We start from the raw sequence: 15,613 nt of genomic DNA on the forward strand, positions 1-15,613 counted from the left end.
TGTTTATACAGTACCAATACAGGACATGTCATAACAAAGATGACTTTCCAAACTTAATACATCTCTGAAATGCTAACAATGAATATTTCTTGATAACATTACAAATTATTATTATTATTTTTTTTTTTTTTTGAGACAGAGTCTCGCTCTGTCGCCCAGGCTGGAGTGCTGTGGCCGGATCTCAGCTCACTGCAAGCTCCACCTCCCGGGTTCCCGCCATTCTCCTGCCTCAGCCTCCCGAGTAGCTGGGACTACAGGCGCCTGCCACCTCGCCCGGCTAGTTTTTTGTATTTTTTAGTAGAGACGGGGTTTCACCGTGTCAGCCAGGATGGTCTCGATCTCCTGACCTCGTGATCCGCCCGTCTCGGCCTCCCAAAGTGCTGGGAGGACAACAAATTATTTTTATTTCTGTGTGTTCGCTTACATCTTTCAAACTTCCTGCAATAAATATTAATTATTTATATATATGTTTAAAACCTTAGTACATTTAACAGGAAAGACAGGAAGAGAAGAAGCTCGGTCCTGGGGACCCATCCCACTCACCTGGCACATAGATGTAAATGTGCCTGCCTTCAAGCTCATTCTCTTCTGTCTGAGTGTGGTTGTAATAGCAAGTGTACAACCCTGTGTGGGCCGCCGAGGCACTGCTCACTTCCAAGACTGTCACAAAAAGGCCACTGTTGTTTTCTTCATTTCTGATTTCCACATCAGAGTTCTCTTCTTCAGACATGGGGTACTGCCAGCTCACTTCACTCTCCCCAAAGCATCTCAGAGAAAAGGATGAATTCAGCTGCACAACCTTTTCATTTTCATTTGGAAGGATAGAGGGTAACGAAAGCTGGCAGAGGATTAGGCTCAGCCCTGCAAAAGGAAACACGCTCTGAATAGGATGCAGCCAGAAAGGACGGTCTCATCCCGAGAACTGAGAGAAGCAACAGTAGCAGCTTAGATGAACAATGACCATTTCTACACAAAAATCCGTTAGCCTGGATGCCCATGAAAGGTCCCCCATTATAACAGCCACTGCATCTGCTGAGAGCAGCAAATGTTCCAGATAGCTCCACCAAGCCCCACTAGATTCACTCCTCCAAACACTCAAATGGACAGAGGATGTCTGATTCCAATTCCATATTTCAGACTCTTATGTGTAACCATAAAATATCCCAAGATGGCACAGGCTCAGGCACATATGGGTTCTTTATGGTTCACAGTCACTGCAGAGGTTTCCCTTAGTTAAAATGAGATGAGGCTGGGGTGCCCCGGCTCATGTCTATAATCCTTGCACTTTGGGAGGTGGAAGTGGGAGGATCGCTTGAGTTCAGGAGTTTGAGACCAGCCTGGGCAACATAGTGAGACCTGGTCTCCACAAAAAATAAAAAATAAAAAAATTAGCCAGGTGGGCTGGTGCACACCTGTAGTCCCAGCTACTCCAGAGGCTGAGGTAAGAGGATCACTGGAGCCCAGGAGATTGAGGCTGCAGTGAGCCTCTGCACTCCAGTCTGGGCAATAGAGCGAGAAACCTTGTCTCAAAAAAACAAAACAAAACAAAACAAAACACATGGAATGAGAACAGAGGCAAGGATATGGACTGAACAAAACACAAGCACATCTGTGCTCAAGAGTTCCACATTTTCCATTTTTTATAGCCCTTGGGCATGCTGTCTCCCCCTCATGACTTCCAGGGCCAAAGCAGGATGATGTGGATTTATTTATTTGTTTATATATTTATTTGTTTTTATGAGATGGAGTCTTGCTCTGTCACCCAGGCTGGAGTGCAGTGGTGCCAGATGATATGGATTTTAATTCACAATTGGTAAGTAAAACCCGAGTGAAAATTCTCAGTTCATCTTTGAACCTCAAATTTCAGTCTCGCTTATTTAGACTGAAACTGAACTTACTCCTTTTGAAATAGAGTAAATGTGATATAGCAAAGGAATTGAAGGTTTGTGGTCATTCTGGATAACGTCCTGTAGTTTTCTACTTCTTTTCACTCTTTTGGACTGTATGCAGAGCACAGATAATAAACCCATGGAGCACAGAACTCAGAAAACAAGAAACCCAAGACTGATAGAAGAGATATTTTGACTTAATTATTAATGAATGATTTGTAATCTCCCTTGGAGCCTGATGTGAGACTCCCACCCAACTTCAATATATGACCACTATAATTCCTGAAGCTTGTGAAGGTAGGATTTGTAAGCACATCTGGATCACCTGTTACTCTGTAGATGGGGTATACTTAGTGGAGCTTACATCTGTTAAATCTCTGGTCTTGCTCAATTCTACCACATCCAAATGAGTAAGACAAAGACACTAACGGGCTGAGCTAACTCCTCAGAATGGAAGAGCACTGGTTCCATGGCAAACATCTGCAGTGCATAAATATCTGGAGGAAAACTAAGAAAGTCCAATACATCAACAAATTACCCCAATGGCATCCTTTTGGTGGGAAAGTTTTTAAGATTTTCCAAGAACCAAACATTTATCTATCAATTTGATTCCTAGAGAAGATAAAGGTGACTCTGAGATTTGGAAGCAATGTAAGCATCTTTCATCAGGAGAGTTATGATTTAAGACAGGTATGATTTCTTGGGCAAGAATTTTCTATTATTTATTTTCTTTGAACATTTTTTTTTTAATGAGGTCTTGCTATGGTGCCCAGGCTGGAGTGTGGTGGCTAGTCACAGGCATAATCACAGTGCACTGCAACCTGGAACTCCTTGCCTTAAGGGATCCTCCCACCTCGGCTGCTCAAGGAGCTGGGACAACAGATGTGCCACCTCCCACAGTTGACCATTCCTGAATTTATCTAATCTAGCTCTAATAGAAGCCTTGTCCTAGGAAAAGGAAGAGAGTAGTAAATAAATTTAGACATTATTACTAACAACATTTCAATGCCAACATTAAATATATTACTAAAACTGCCACTGGAGAGCATTCCTTTTGAAATGGAGTAAGTGCAATACAGCAAAGGGAACTGAAGGTTTGTGGTCATTCTGGATAACGTCCTGTAGTTTTCTATTTCATTTCATTCTTTTGGACGGTGCATGTGGAGTACTGGTAATAAACCCATGGAGCACAAAGCTTAGAAAACAAGACACCCAAACAAGGAACTCAGAGAGGACTGGGCTCCGTACCTGTGAGAAGACAGCCTAAGACCAGGAACGCCGGATGGGAAGTCCCCATAGCTCTGGGAAACTAGAAAAGTCAAAAGTCAACAGAAACAGCATTAGCAAATAGAAATAATCCTGGAGCCTAGTTCTCTTTGTGTTTTGCACAATAGAAAATATTAACAGCATCATTTTAGTCAAACATGTCCCAGGTTAAAATTCAAGGTTCAAACAGTAAGACGCCTGAAAGATGAAAGAATCAATGGAGCCCCAAGATCAGGGCGGGAGCTGCCTGAAGCCAAAACCTTCTGTGATTGCCTGCAGCTTTCAATGGTCCTTTAAACCTTTATATCAAGAATTAGAACAACAAAGAAATAAAAACATATATATATATATATTTTCTCAGCTTCCAAACTAGAGCTGATTTTCACGTTTCGATTAATAAAGAGGTAACACCCTCTACAACTTTTAGAAAAGTTGCTCGGGTTGGAGTAAATACCTTAATATTTAAGTGCCATTTTGACCTAGAATTTCTGAAACTTTCAACAATGGAGGTCATTTACAGGAGGCCTTTGTGATACTGAGGCACATACCAGGCTCAGACCTGGGCACCCAGCCCGGGTTCTCGCAGGAACCCTCGGAGAACCTGCTGGATCCCAAGCCAGGCTAAACAGGGCATGGAAAACCAGGTACAGGCATGAAAGGAGGAGGAACAGAGAAAGTGAAGAAGGGAGAGAAAGTGGGAGAGATAAGTGTGACTAAATTCCTGTGCAGGGGGTAGGAAGGATGCAGTAGACTCTAGGATAAAATTAACAGGAGGCTGATCATTCATTTTCATGTTAAGGTAAACGCACCTGTGCAAACCAAGTTCAAGAACTTTCTAATTTTCTACAGCCAAATCTGGGAATGAAGAAGTAGAGAAAGGATGGAAATTGACCGTCCATAAGACACAAATAAGGCAAAAAGTGGGAAAGAAGAAAGGAGGGAAGGGAAAAGAAAATTAAAAGAGAGAAAGAAATTAAAAGGGGGCCCATGCTGCCCTGCGGTAAAACCACTGTAAGGGACTATTCTGGCACACCGTGAAAAGACCTCTCTTCTTTATCTCTTCCCCATTCACTTTATTTTATCTCCCCCGTCATTTCTCCTTTGAAGTCACTGGTAGTGGTCACTGGTGAAGTCAGTGAGAAGGAACTGTGAATGAACTTGTAGGGGCTGGGGCCAGTAAGTTCTTGACTGAAGAAGCCACAATAAGGGTCCTGGGCAGGGCCCCCAGTTTTAACATAACCCCCCGAAAATCATCACGTTAGTCTTGACCTGGGATGTACTGGATCCCTAAGTTGCTCCTAAAGTCACAGGGTGAATCCCAAAATTGAAGATCACCGTGGGAGGCCACATGGGTTCTTGGCTTTACCCAGGAAGGAATTCAAGCAAATTTATTACGAAAGTAAAGGAATCAAAAAGGGTGGCTACTCCATAGGCAGAGCAGCCACACGAGCTGCTTAACTGAATATACTTATGGTTATTTCTTGATTTTATGCTAAACAAAGGGTGCATTATTCATGAGTTTTCCCAGAAACAGGGAGGAAATTCCCAGAACTGAAGGTTCCTTCCTTTTTCCACCATATATGGTAACTTCCTGTCATTGATATGACATTTGCAAACTGTCGTGGTGCTGATGGTATCTTTTAGCATGCTAATGCATTATAATTAGCATATAATGGGTAGTGAGGATGACCAGAGGTCACCTTCATCGCCATCTTGGTTTTGGTGGGTTTGGGCTTCCTTCTTCATTGCATCCTGGGTTTTGGGGGTTTTTTAATTTATTTATGAAACAGGGTCTTGCACTGTTGTCTAGGCTGGAGTGTACTAGCATAATCATAGCTCATTTGTATCCTTGAACTCTTGGGCTCAAGCAATCCTCCCACCTGAGTTGACCCCTATGCCCAGCCCAAGAGCTGGGACTACAGGCCTGCACCACCACACCCAGCTCATTTTTTAAAAATTATTTGTAGAGATGGGGTCTCACTATGTTGTCCAGGCTGGTCTTGAACTCCTAGGCTTAAGCAATCCTCCTGCCTTGACCTCCCAAAGTACTGGGATTACAGGCATAAGCCACCACACCTGGCCCACATCCTGGGGTCTTTATGACCTGTATCTTGTGAAACCACCACACCCAGCTCATTTTTAAAAAATTACTTGTAAGGAAAAGCGCTTGAACCAGGGAGGTGGAGGCTGCAGTGAGCGGAGATAGCGCCATTGCACTCCAGTCTGGGCGACAGACTGAGACTCCATCTCAAAAAAAAAAAAAATTATTTGTAGAGGCTGGGCATGGTGGCTCATGCCTGTAATCCCAGCACTTTGGGAGGCCAAGGCAGGCAGATCACCTGAGGTGAGTTCAAGACCAGCCTGGCCAACATGGTGAAACCCCATCTCTACTAAAAACACCAAAAAATTAGCCGGGTGTGGTGGTGTGCGCCTGTAATTCCAGCTACTCAGGAGGCTGAGACAGGAGAATTGCTTGAACCCACGAAGTGGAGGTTGCAGTGAGCCAACATGCACTCCAGCCTGGGTGACAGAGCAAGACTCCATTTCAAAAAATAAAAATTATTTGTAGAGATAAGGTCTCACTATGTTGCCCAGGCTGCTCTTGAACTCCTAGGATTAAGCAATCCTCCTGCTTTGGCCTCCCAAAGTACTGGCATTATAGGCATAAGGCACCACACCCAGCCTGCATCCTGGTCTTTATGACCTGTATCTTGTGAAACCATTCCTACCCACCTCCTATCTCATCTTGTGACTACGAATGCCTAACCTCCTGGGAATGCAGCCCAGAAGGCCTCATCCTCTTCTCACCTAGCCCATATTCAAGATGATGTCACTCTGGTTTGACCTCCTCTGATGCTAACTCATGCAATGGAGTGGGCCTAATGGGACTCAGTTTGTTCCATCACTGAGTTTGGAAGCTAAAATACGTATACGTAATTACTGAATAAACTGTTTATTGTTGTTGTTGTTGTTGTTTTGGTTTTTTTTTAAGACGGAGTCTCACTCTGTCACCCAGGTTGGAGTGCAGTGACAGGATCTCGACTCACTGCAAGCTCTGCCTCCCAGGTTCACGCCATCCTCCTGCCTCAACCTCCTGTTGTTTTTTTGTTTTTTTTTTTTTTGAAAAAAAAGGAGGGCCAGGAGCGGTGGCTCACGCCTATAATCTCAGCACTTAGGAGGCCGAGGCGGGCAGATCACGAGGTCAAGAGCTCGAGACCATCCTGGCTAACACGGTGAAACCCTGTCTCCACTAAAAATACAAAAATTAGCTGGGCGTGGTGGCGGGAGGCTGAGGCAGGAGAATGGCATGAACCCGGGAGGCGGAGCTTGCAGTGAGCCGAGATGGCGCCACTGCACTCCAGTCTGGGCGACACAGCGAGACTCCGTCTCAAAAAAAAAAAAAAAAAAAAAGTAAAGGGGAGAAATTCAATGTTTTCATGTATTCCTGTATTTAGCCTGAGTTGGGTTTGGTTTGGTTAGACAGGATCCAGTACATAATAGCCTAATTTGGTGGTGCCTGATCGTGTATTTTGCTCTAAGGTGGCCTACATTGCAGGAATCAGAATCCCGCTTTATTGAATGCCACCAGGAAAATACAAGAGGAAGAAAACAGAGTGAAAGGTAGCAAGCTTCTAATGGGAAGGGGGGTGGAGTAGATAGAACAAAAAGAAACCATTATTTAATAAGGCAAAGTTTGCATGTGCATGCTGTGTTTGTGAAGAATAACCCCGTGGTTACTTAGAGTTGATTTTAAGAAGTGGCAGTTGAGGCTCAGAGAGGTTTTGCAAATGACCCAAGGTCACACAGCTGGTGTCAGAGCCAAAATTCTAATATAAGACCTGTCTGATGCAAAAGCTGTGTCCTCTCCACTTCACCATATGGTCTCTCTCAAGGGAAGGTCGGTGTTTTAGCCATGTCCCGCCCCCGTGCGTGTCCCTCCCCCACAACTTCCTAGGGCAAATTAGACATCCCTCCCTCCCATTTTCCTTCTCTGCACCTCATAGCAGGAGAAGCACAATTATAGTACTGTGAACCCAAATGCAATTCACACAATGCTGGCTGGCTGATCACTTCTGAGGAGCCTGGCATGTGCCTGGGATGCAGGGCTTTCACACTGCTGCGGTGGCAGCCCCAGAGCCAGGCTGGCCAGCCTGATTTACCACAATTAGCAGTAACGCTTGTGTGTTTGTACATGTAAATATCAGCCTCCCACTGACAATCCACTCAGCAAACTTCAAAGGAGACCTCCAGAGCCAGCTTGATGTCGTGGGTTTTATCACATTTAGATCCCGTATTTCTTTGGCAAGCCTTGCCAATGATGCACCTTTAAAGCATTCTCAAGCTTAAAAGAAGGGCTCACTGCTTTTCCTGCAAAACTTCTGAGGAGTGTTTTTCCCCAGCCAGATCCCACCAGATTTCCTTGTGTGCATCCAGACACGGTGGACCCACTGCCAGGGAAGATTATTTACTGACATATAAAGTGGGCAATGAAAACAGGCCCTCTGAGCAAGCCATCGGGAGGCAAATACTTAGAATCAACATGTGTTTGCTGCTTAAGATTCCAAACTCCCTTCTCTGATAACGGTGGTTCCCTGGGTAGAAATCTAGACCTGTTTGTGAAATTTCATGTCATTACTTATCTATAACTCAGACAGTTGACTCACGAATAATGGCAGTGCTTGCCCCACAGGGAGGTAATGAAGAAAAATGGGAAAGATGGGGACTTTCCTCACCTATTAGACCTGTGTGAGGCTCTCTGGGAGTGAGTCTTGCTGTTCCTGCCACTTTTTCTACTCTAAATGCTCATTCTTAATTAGTAACTGCTATTCCGGAGCTCACCTAAAAGTCAGGTGCACAAATATAAGTAATTGAAGCTACAAATTCTGCGAAACATGGCACTATAACAATCAGTGAGAATAGGTCAGGTGCAATGGCTCACTCCTGTAATTCCAGCACTTTGGGAGGCCAAGGTAGGTGAATCACTTGAGATCAGGAGTTCAAGATCAGCCTGGCCAACATGGTGAAACCCTGTCTCTACTAAAAATACAAACATTAGCCAGGCGTGGTGGCACACTCTTGTAGTCCCAGCTACTGGAAAGGCTGTGGCATGAGAATCACTTGAACCCAGGAGGCAGAGGTTGCAGTGAGCCATGATCACACCACTGCACTCCAGCCTGGGCGACAGAGCAAGACTCCATCGAAAAAAGAGAGAGAGAAAAAAAAGAATCAGGGATAACAACCCCTTTACAGGAAAGAACAATGGATTTCATCTAAATCTTTTCTTCAATCATAATTACTTCTCTCACGCCAACTACGTGTTGAACTTCAGCCCCCATCTTCAATAATCACAGCTCAAAAAGCATTTGCCATAACTTAGAGAAGCAAACTGAGAAAGAGATCCCTGCCCTGTTGACTCTCAGGCAGGTGACTTGTGCTTTTCCCCCACCCTCTTGGCCTTCTTATGCTTTCTCTCAGAAGAAAGGATGGAAATCACATTGGACTAGCCACTGATCCCAAATCTGACACTCTGTCCAACTCTCTGAACCTCAGTCTCTTCTTCTAGGAAGCACTAGTAAGGCCTGACTGGTTGCTTGCGCTGTGGCATTACTGTAAGGACTAAAGTACGGAGTTTAATGTAAAGTGCTTTGGTTTTCACTACTTTTTCTGCAGACTCCCAAGATATTTTAGATCAGCTCCTTCAACTTCTCCTTAACTAAGAAAGTGACGGATGCCCCAGAAGCCATATGACTTGCCCTGCACTTCCTACCTCCTGGAGACATGGATCTGAACTGTGATTCAGCCCACATCAGTAGTCCACTCCCATGACCCTGCTACCTCCAGCCTGGTATGGCTATAAAGACCATTCAAAGATAAGCCAATATAAACAGTCACAGAAACAGAGAAACAAATGCTTTTGCAGCTACTATCCTTTCTCTTTAACAGGGTGCCATCTCCTGCCCTTAAAACAGAAGTAAAGAGCCATTGGGCATGACTCTATAACCAAAGGCAATGTGCAAAGGTAGTGTAAACAGACAGCAGGCAATGCAAGGCTCCATTTCCAGAAGGACTAAGAGCAAGACATTCTTATCCTAAAGCCAGAGAGCTTGCTTCTCAATCACCAATTGCACAGTGCATCCCATTGCAGAACCACTGAATATTTAATTTCACCCCACCCTCACATGATTAAAGATCACAGGAGACTCTCTTACAGTCCCAAAAGTCACTGGTGACTTCAAGATTCAGATTTCCAAGACTCAGTTAATTTCAGCTCTCCTAAGTTAATTCTAACTGTGAAAATTACACATCTTCTTTTTTCTCTGCAGCAAATGTTCTACTCAGTCTCCTAACTGCAGCCCAGGCAACCCAAGTGCAGGTTTACACTGATGGAAACTTCTCCCTGTTTTCCAGCAGAGGGTGTGTTTACCAGGATCTCTGCACCCTACCAGAGCCTGTTGTCAGTATAGTGAGGGCAAATCATAACTCTGAGTTCTGACAAAAGTGAAATCTGGAAGATTAATAAGTGTTCAATTTAAGAAAATGTTAAGTAAGTTTATCCTGCATTCCCACACAAAGAGGACAACAGCAATATATTCCACAACAGTAAAGCAAAATCAGCACAATTATCCCAAGTAAACTAAATAAGAAGGCTTTCCATGAACTGGGTAATTGTTAAAAGCAAGCTGATATGTGGTCACTAGCCAATTCCAATACATGCCCAGAATTAGAATACCGATCCAGATCTTTACATTAGCCATCCCTCTTATTTCTTCTGAGCAACAGCCATACATCACTGGTTGATTCTCAGGAATAAGCAGGGTCTGTCTAAATTGCAGAAGAAACTCAAAAACAACAGATGAGACTAGAATCTAATAACTGGTGTATCACAGTTTTTGAAACAACTTCTCTCTCTAGCTTCCATTTTTACCAAAGACAAATCACAGTGGGACCAATTTGTTTGCCATAAAGTTTTAATCTTATTATATTTGGCCTGATTATTTATATAAAGTGCAGCAAAAATAATTATTTGCCACATAGGCTCTTTTTAAAATTGGTTTTGATGGAACTTTAATTTATAAAGAATCTCAAATTAGGCTTCTTAAAGCCTTGAGTCAGCCACAGATTTATCTGTGCCTGAAAATGTCTGTATAAGTTGGGTGCATTCCTTTCTTCTTGATGTCCCAAGATAACTTGGGGCTCCTGGGCCTGTCAGAAAGTGACATTTTCACTTACCACAGGTCAGGAACCCCATACAGAGACTGCATAGACAAGGAATGAGGTCAGTTTTCCCAAGTAGCTTTTATTGGCTCTGTAAGTCAACTTTGATCCCTTAAAGCAGTCTGTTTGTATCTGAAAGCACACCATTCTAGTCAAAGCCTTCAAAAAATAAGCAGTTTCTTTAATTGTGTCCTGTTACAAAAGAAGATTCTTACTGCACTTATGTAAATAACTGTATTGATATTAGTTAAGAATACTCCCAAATAGTTTTCAAATTCTGGAGAAATCAGGTAAAAAGAAAGACATGCTCCAAATTTTGTCTACAGTAGTATACTTTATTCAATTGTTAAAAGCAGTTAATACTTTCCAAAGGAAAAGTTTTCTTGACTCTGAAAACGAAAACAGAAAGGATCAGCAATGTTTTAAGCAAAAAGTCATAAAAAGATTGTTTTGATCTTTTATTAGTTTAGTCCATGCTATTAACTCTTGTTTTGCCTGATATTGGGCCACATTCCTTATGAATATGTTAAGTTTCTATGAGAATCCTGGAAGTTTTTTTGTGTTTTCTTTTCTATTTCAATGGCACAATTTTCTTTTTCTTTTTCTTTTTCCCCCTGAGATGGAGTTTCCCTCTTGTCGCCCAGGCTGGAGTGCAATGGTGCGATCTCGGCTCACTGCAACCTCTGCCTCCCAGGTTCAAGCGATTCTCCTGCCTCAGCCTCCCAAGTAACTGGGATTGCAGGTGCATGACACCATGCCTGGCTGATTTTTGTATTTTTAATAGAGATGGCATTTCACCGTGCTGGCCAGGCTGGTCTCGAACTCCTGACCTCAAGTGATCTGCCTGTCTGAGTCTCCAAAATTGCTGGGATTACAGGTGTGAGCCACCATGCCTGGCTGACTTTTGTATTTTCAGTAGAGATGGCATTTCACCATGCTGGCCAGGCTAGTCTCGAACTCCTGACCTCAAGTGATCTACCTGCCTTGGCCTCCCAAAGTTCTGGGATTACAGGTGTGAGCCACCATGCCCAGCCAATGGCACAATTTTAAAAGTTATCAGAGGCTTGCATTTTAGAGTACCCATCAAGAGTCCTATAGCTGATTATAAACCACCTTTTGAAAAGGATTAAAAACAAGACAACAATTGTCTGTGGGTGACAAAAGTCTTAGGACAGCCAATTAAATATGCAATTGACAAAGAAATTTGGTTACCTCTGTAGCACACAATAATGTAACATAAGAACTATAATTATGACTGATAATGTACACTAAGTCATATCAGAATTATAGGAGTTTTGCATAATTTTGGAACACATACCAATAACACATTTATATAAGTATAGCCCAAAGAAAGCCAAATAGTATTTTATATTTGACAGTGCTTCTTGTATGATTTTAATACACCAAATAAGCCAAATATGTCACTTTTGGATTTTAGGGGACCTGATATCTAGAAAGACTAATCGGATCAGAAAAAGACTTACTTTAGAATTTCATTTTGGAACATTCATCAAATATAAAAGGTTTAAACAGTGATATTACAAAATAGAATCCCAGGTAACCATAAAGCATTTATTTAACCAAAATGATAACTCAAAGATTTCAAAAAGGTAAAAACGTTTACTCATTGATATAGGGCAGACTTGGGTTTCCAAATGATCTGTCACTTTTTTTCGCCCTTATTTTTCCTATAGTTTATTTAAAAATCAAACAAAAATCTTTCATTATCTTGTAATATCACATGAAAATCTTATTCAAGAGAGAAAGCCAAATTTCACCTTTGCATTAGTGTACTATTAATATTAAACCCAATTCTTAATAAAACTGTATAGACAAATCTTCCCAATCTTAATCAGTTTGACCATAAGGTAAGATTCTCATAAACCTTTTATAACCCTTTACAATTTTCTGTTACAGAGCAGATCAGTGCTCTAGAAAACTCTGCCGTGCTTTTTAATCCTAATGTTTAACTTACAAAAATAATAATAATAATATCCCTTTAACGTTAGCCAATGTTTACACACAGAATTTCTTTTACAATGTTAATCTTTCATATACCTTTCACAACTTGCTCATACTTCAGCTTTTTCCTATACAACTTAAAACAATCCTTTAATCCACTAAAGTAAGCAAAACAAAAACAAAACAAAAAACTGTACTCCCATGCCTTCCTATAATCTTTTACCAAAAACACATTTTACTTTCCTTACATATCTTGTATGTAAAACTGTTTCTCCGGTAATCTCAGGTACATATGTTACAGTGTTAACTCTTAGTAACTTTTAGTTTTGATTAAAAACCTGACATGGTTAACTCCACAGTCCCCAGGCCTTACCTAGCATCTAATGTTCCAAAGCAGGTAAATTGAACAATTACCAAAACTCAGAGAAGCAGTTTATGTTGTTTAGTAGAAAACAGTATCAAACCTGCCTAATTTAGACCACATGTCGAAATTTTGAAGACATTTTTATTTTATCAATGATCTTTAACACTATCTTTATTTCCCAAAGATTACTAAAGTCACTTGAACTCAAAGGCTTTAAAGTTGCCATTTTTCTGACAATATATTTGATTTAAGCACTTATTTTTCTTTAAACCAATGAATTAGAGCTCTTTTATATAAATATCACACACAGAACACATTTAAATACACAGAACACATATAAATATCCAGTAGTTGTAGGATTTTTTTTTCATTTGTCAGTTTTTAAGTTTTTCCTTCAAGCATGTAGCTTCTAGGTCCAAATAAGGAGGCACAGCTGGAAGGCCAAACAGATCTCCAAAAATCGAGAATCCCATATTTATACCAAATACTGGATCCCCCAAAATGGAACACTATGCGACCAGACAGTGCAATGCTTTCACCAAGCATTTCACTGCAAGGATGTTCCCCAAAGGCTGGTGGCCAACCTAAAGCAAATCAGCCCATCCTCCATTCACAGGTGGATGCCCAAGAGCATGCTTTTTTTCATTTAAATGTGAAAAGAAGTAAGTATTGGCCTGTAGTAATAACCACTCATGTAAGTAACTGCCATCCCTAAAAGTATACATCCTACCTAGGTAATACACACCAATGCTAAAGGTTCTCTCACAATGCAAAGTAATTTCTGATGCCCCCAAAAGTCACAAAGGTCAGGTAATGTGAGGTAAAACAGAGCAGAGCCTTGGATTCTGAAGGGTCCTGTCTGCTTACAGTTCTGGGGGTTCCATGAAGAAAACAGAGGTTTCTCCCAAAATGAGGTCTGTGACAGCTTCTGTTTCCTCCCAAGGAGTCCCAGGCTGTCAGAAATTATCTCAGGTCCTCTAATATGGGCATTAAAGGGGGCAAAAAGACAGAATGGAGAAATAATTCAGACCACTGAGAAGAAAAACAAATAACAAACACACACAAAAAACTTTCTCTTAAAAAAATAAGATCCAAGAAGAAAAAAATCATAAAGCTCTTTCAAATATATATATATATACACATATATGTGTGTGTGTATATATATATGAATATGGAATATCCATTTTTAATTAAGCTGACTTTTAATTATAGAGGTCCTTTTAAAAAATCCTTTTAAATCCCTTAATACCAGACTCTAGCCAGGACAAATAGCCAACAACTCTGGCTTTTAAGCCTTTTTTTAAAGGTATTTTCCCCAGTGAAACCAACAGGCCTTAACCAAGGTTATAACTTAACCATGGACACAAGAGGTGTCTACAAAAAGATGACAAGCAATTTTTACAAGACCCAGCATTACCCCTAAGGTAGCTCACAGAAAAAAAAAAAAATTCAAATGAAAAAATCAGAAGCTGTCAGTGCAGACAAAAAGAATAAATGACAAAAGTCCCAGAAGTAGCAAACTGGAAACCTCTCATTCCCTAAGCCAGGAACTGAACCCAGGCCACCACCATGAAAGAACAAAGGCTTAGCTATTGAGCCACAGCCTGAAACAAGCACTGTATTGCTTTTCGTAAAAGGAGTCTAGGGAAGTCAGTTTTGAGCTTACAAAGGATATACTTTTTCAAGGGAAAAGGAACAGATATAAATCTGAGAGGCCTTCAAAGGAAACATATTCTAGAATTAAAAGTCAGTATTTCTTGCAATCTTACTGAAAGCCAACCAATACTTTAAGACAAACTTGTTTTAACATAGGGCACCAAAATTTAGATAGACTATTATAAATAAATTTCCTGGCGGGGCATATGAGTTGGCTCACGCCTGTAATCCCAGCACTTTGGGAGGCCGAGGTGGGTGGATCACTTGAGGTCAGGAGTTCAAGACCAGCCTGACCAACATGATGAAACCCCATCTCTACTGAAAATACAAAATTAGCCAAGCATGGTGGTGCATGCCTGTAATCCTGGCTACTCAGGAGGCTGAGACAGGAGAATCACTTGAATCCAGAAGGCGGAGGTTGCAGTGAACCAAGATCATGCCATTGCATCCAGCATGGGCAACAAAAGCAAAACTTCTTCTCAAAATTAATTAATTAATTAATTAATTAATTTCCTTTCAGTTATGGCTAATTACATCTAAATTTTAATTAATTATCTTTTATAAACTTTACCATGACTTACACAGGTCATCTACAACATGCTTGGGCTTTCTGATTTGTCCTGTATTTCCTTCTTCTCTAAACAATCAGTCATTCTACCTTAGGACAAGAATTTATCATATTAAGATCCTTTCTCATAAAATTTATTTATAACCTTCCTGACCAAAATACATCTTCATATTCATAACTCTCCTCACATCTCTCTCCACTACTTATTGTTTTTTATTTCTTTCTACTTGTTTTTATTTTCTTTCTAAACTCGTATTTTAAACCCCACATATAAATGACATCTGAATTGGCCAAAAAGAATTTATTTTCACTAAGAGCATATCTTCTTTGGCACATTTATACAGAGTTATATATGAATTTTTAGTAACTCTAAATTTTAGCAAACTTAAGTTACGTGAGCTTGAGAAATGCTTGGACTTATTTACTTTTTTTATGAGCACTCTTTTATTTATAAGCCAATTTGGTACCCTGTAGACACAATATATAACACAATAAATGTACATACACATAAACACATCTAGACATTTATACACACACACAAACATAGATCCAATAGCTTTTATCTTTGAGCTCTAGCCATAATGTAGAAACACAAATGCACTATTTTATTTTTTTTATTTTTTTTTTTTTTTGAGACGGAGTCTCGCTCTGTCGCCCAGGCTGGAGTGCAGTGGCCGGATCTCAGCTCACTGC

The 15,613-nt window shown here is 41.0% G+C and overlaps 1 protein-coding gene across 6 annotated transcripts in view; it reads right to left on the reverse strand.

Annotated features, from left to right (window-relative positions):
• Window positions 1-15,613, reverse strand: part of PDGFRA (platelet derived growth factor receptor alpha) — a 62,438-nt gene that overhangs the window by 34,486 nt on the left and 12,339 nt on the right. For 5 of the 6 annotated variants that reach the window (XM_025386362.1, XM_025386365.1, XM_025386363.1 and 2 more), the window contains exons 2-3: window positions 3,138-3,198; window positions 544-861 (exon numbers count right to left, since the gene is read on the reverse strand). In XM_025386362.1, the coding sequence (XP_025242147.1) occupies window positions 544-861; window positions 3,138-3,186 (367 nt within the window). In that variant the 5' untranslated portion in view covers window positions 3,187-3,198. Of the gene's footprint in view, window positions 1-543; window positions 862-3,137; window positions 3,199-5,467; window positions 5,528-15,613 lie in introns of those variants that run through there. The other variant, XM_025386361.1, reaches the window with a different exon arrangement.

This window comes from Theropithecus gelada, chromosome 5, assembly GCF_003255815.1.
Source record: "Theropithecus gelada isolate Dixy chromosome 5, Tgel_1.0, whole genome shotgun sequence".
Classification (NCBI taxonomy): Eukaryota; Metazoa; Chordata; class Mammalia; order Primates; family Cercopithecidae; genus Theropithecus; species Theropithecus gelada.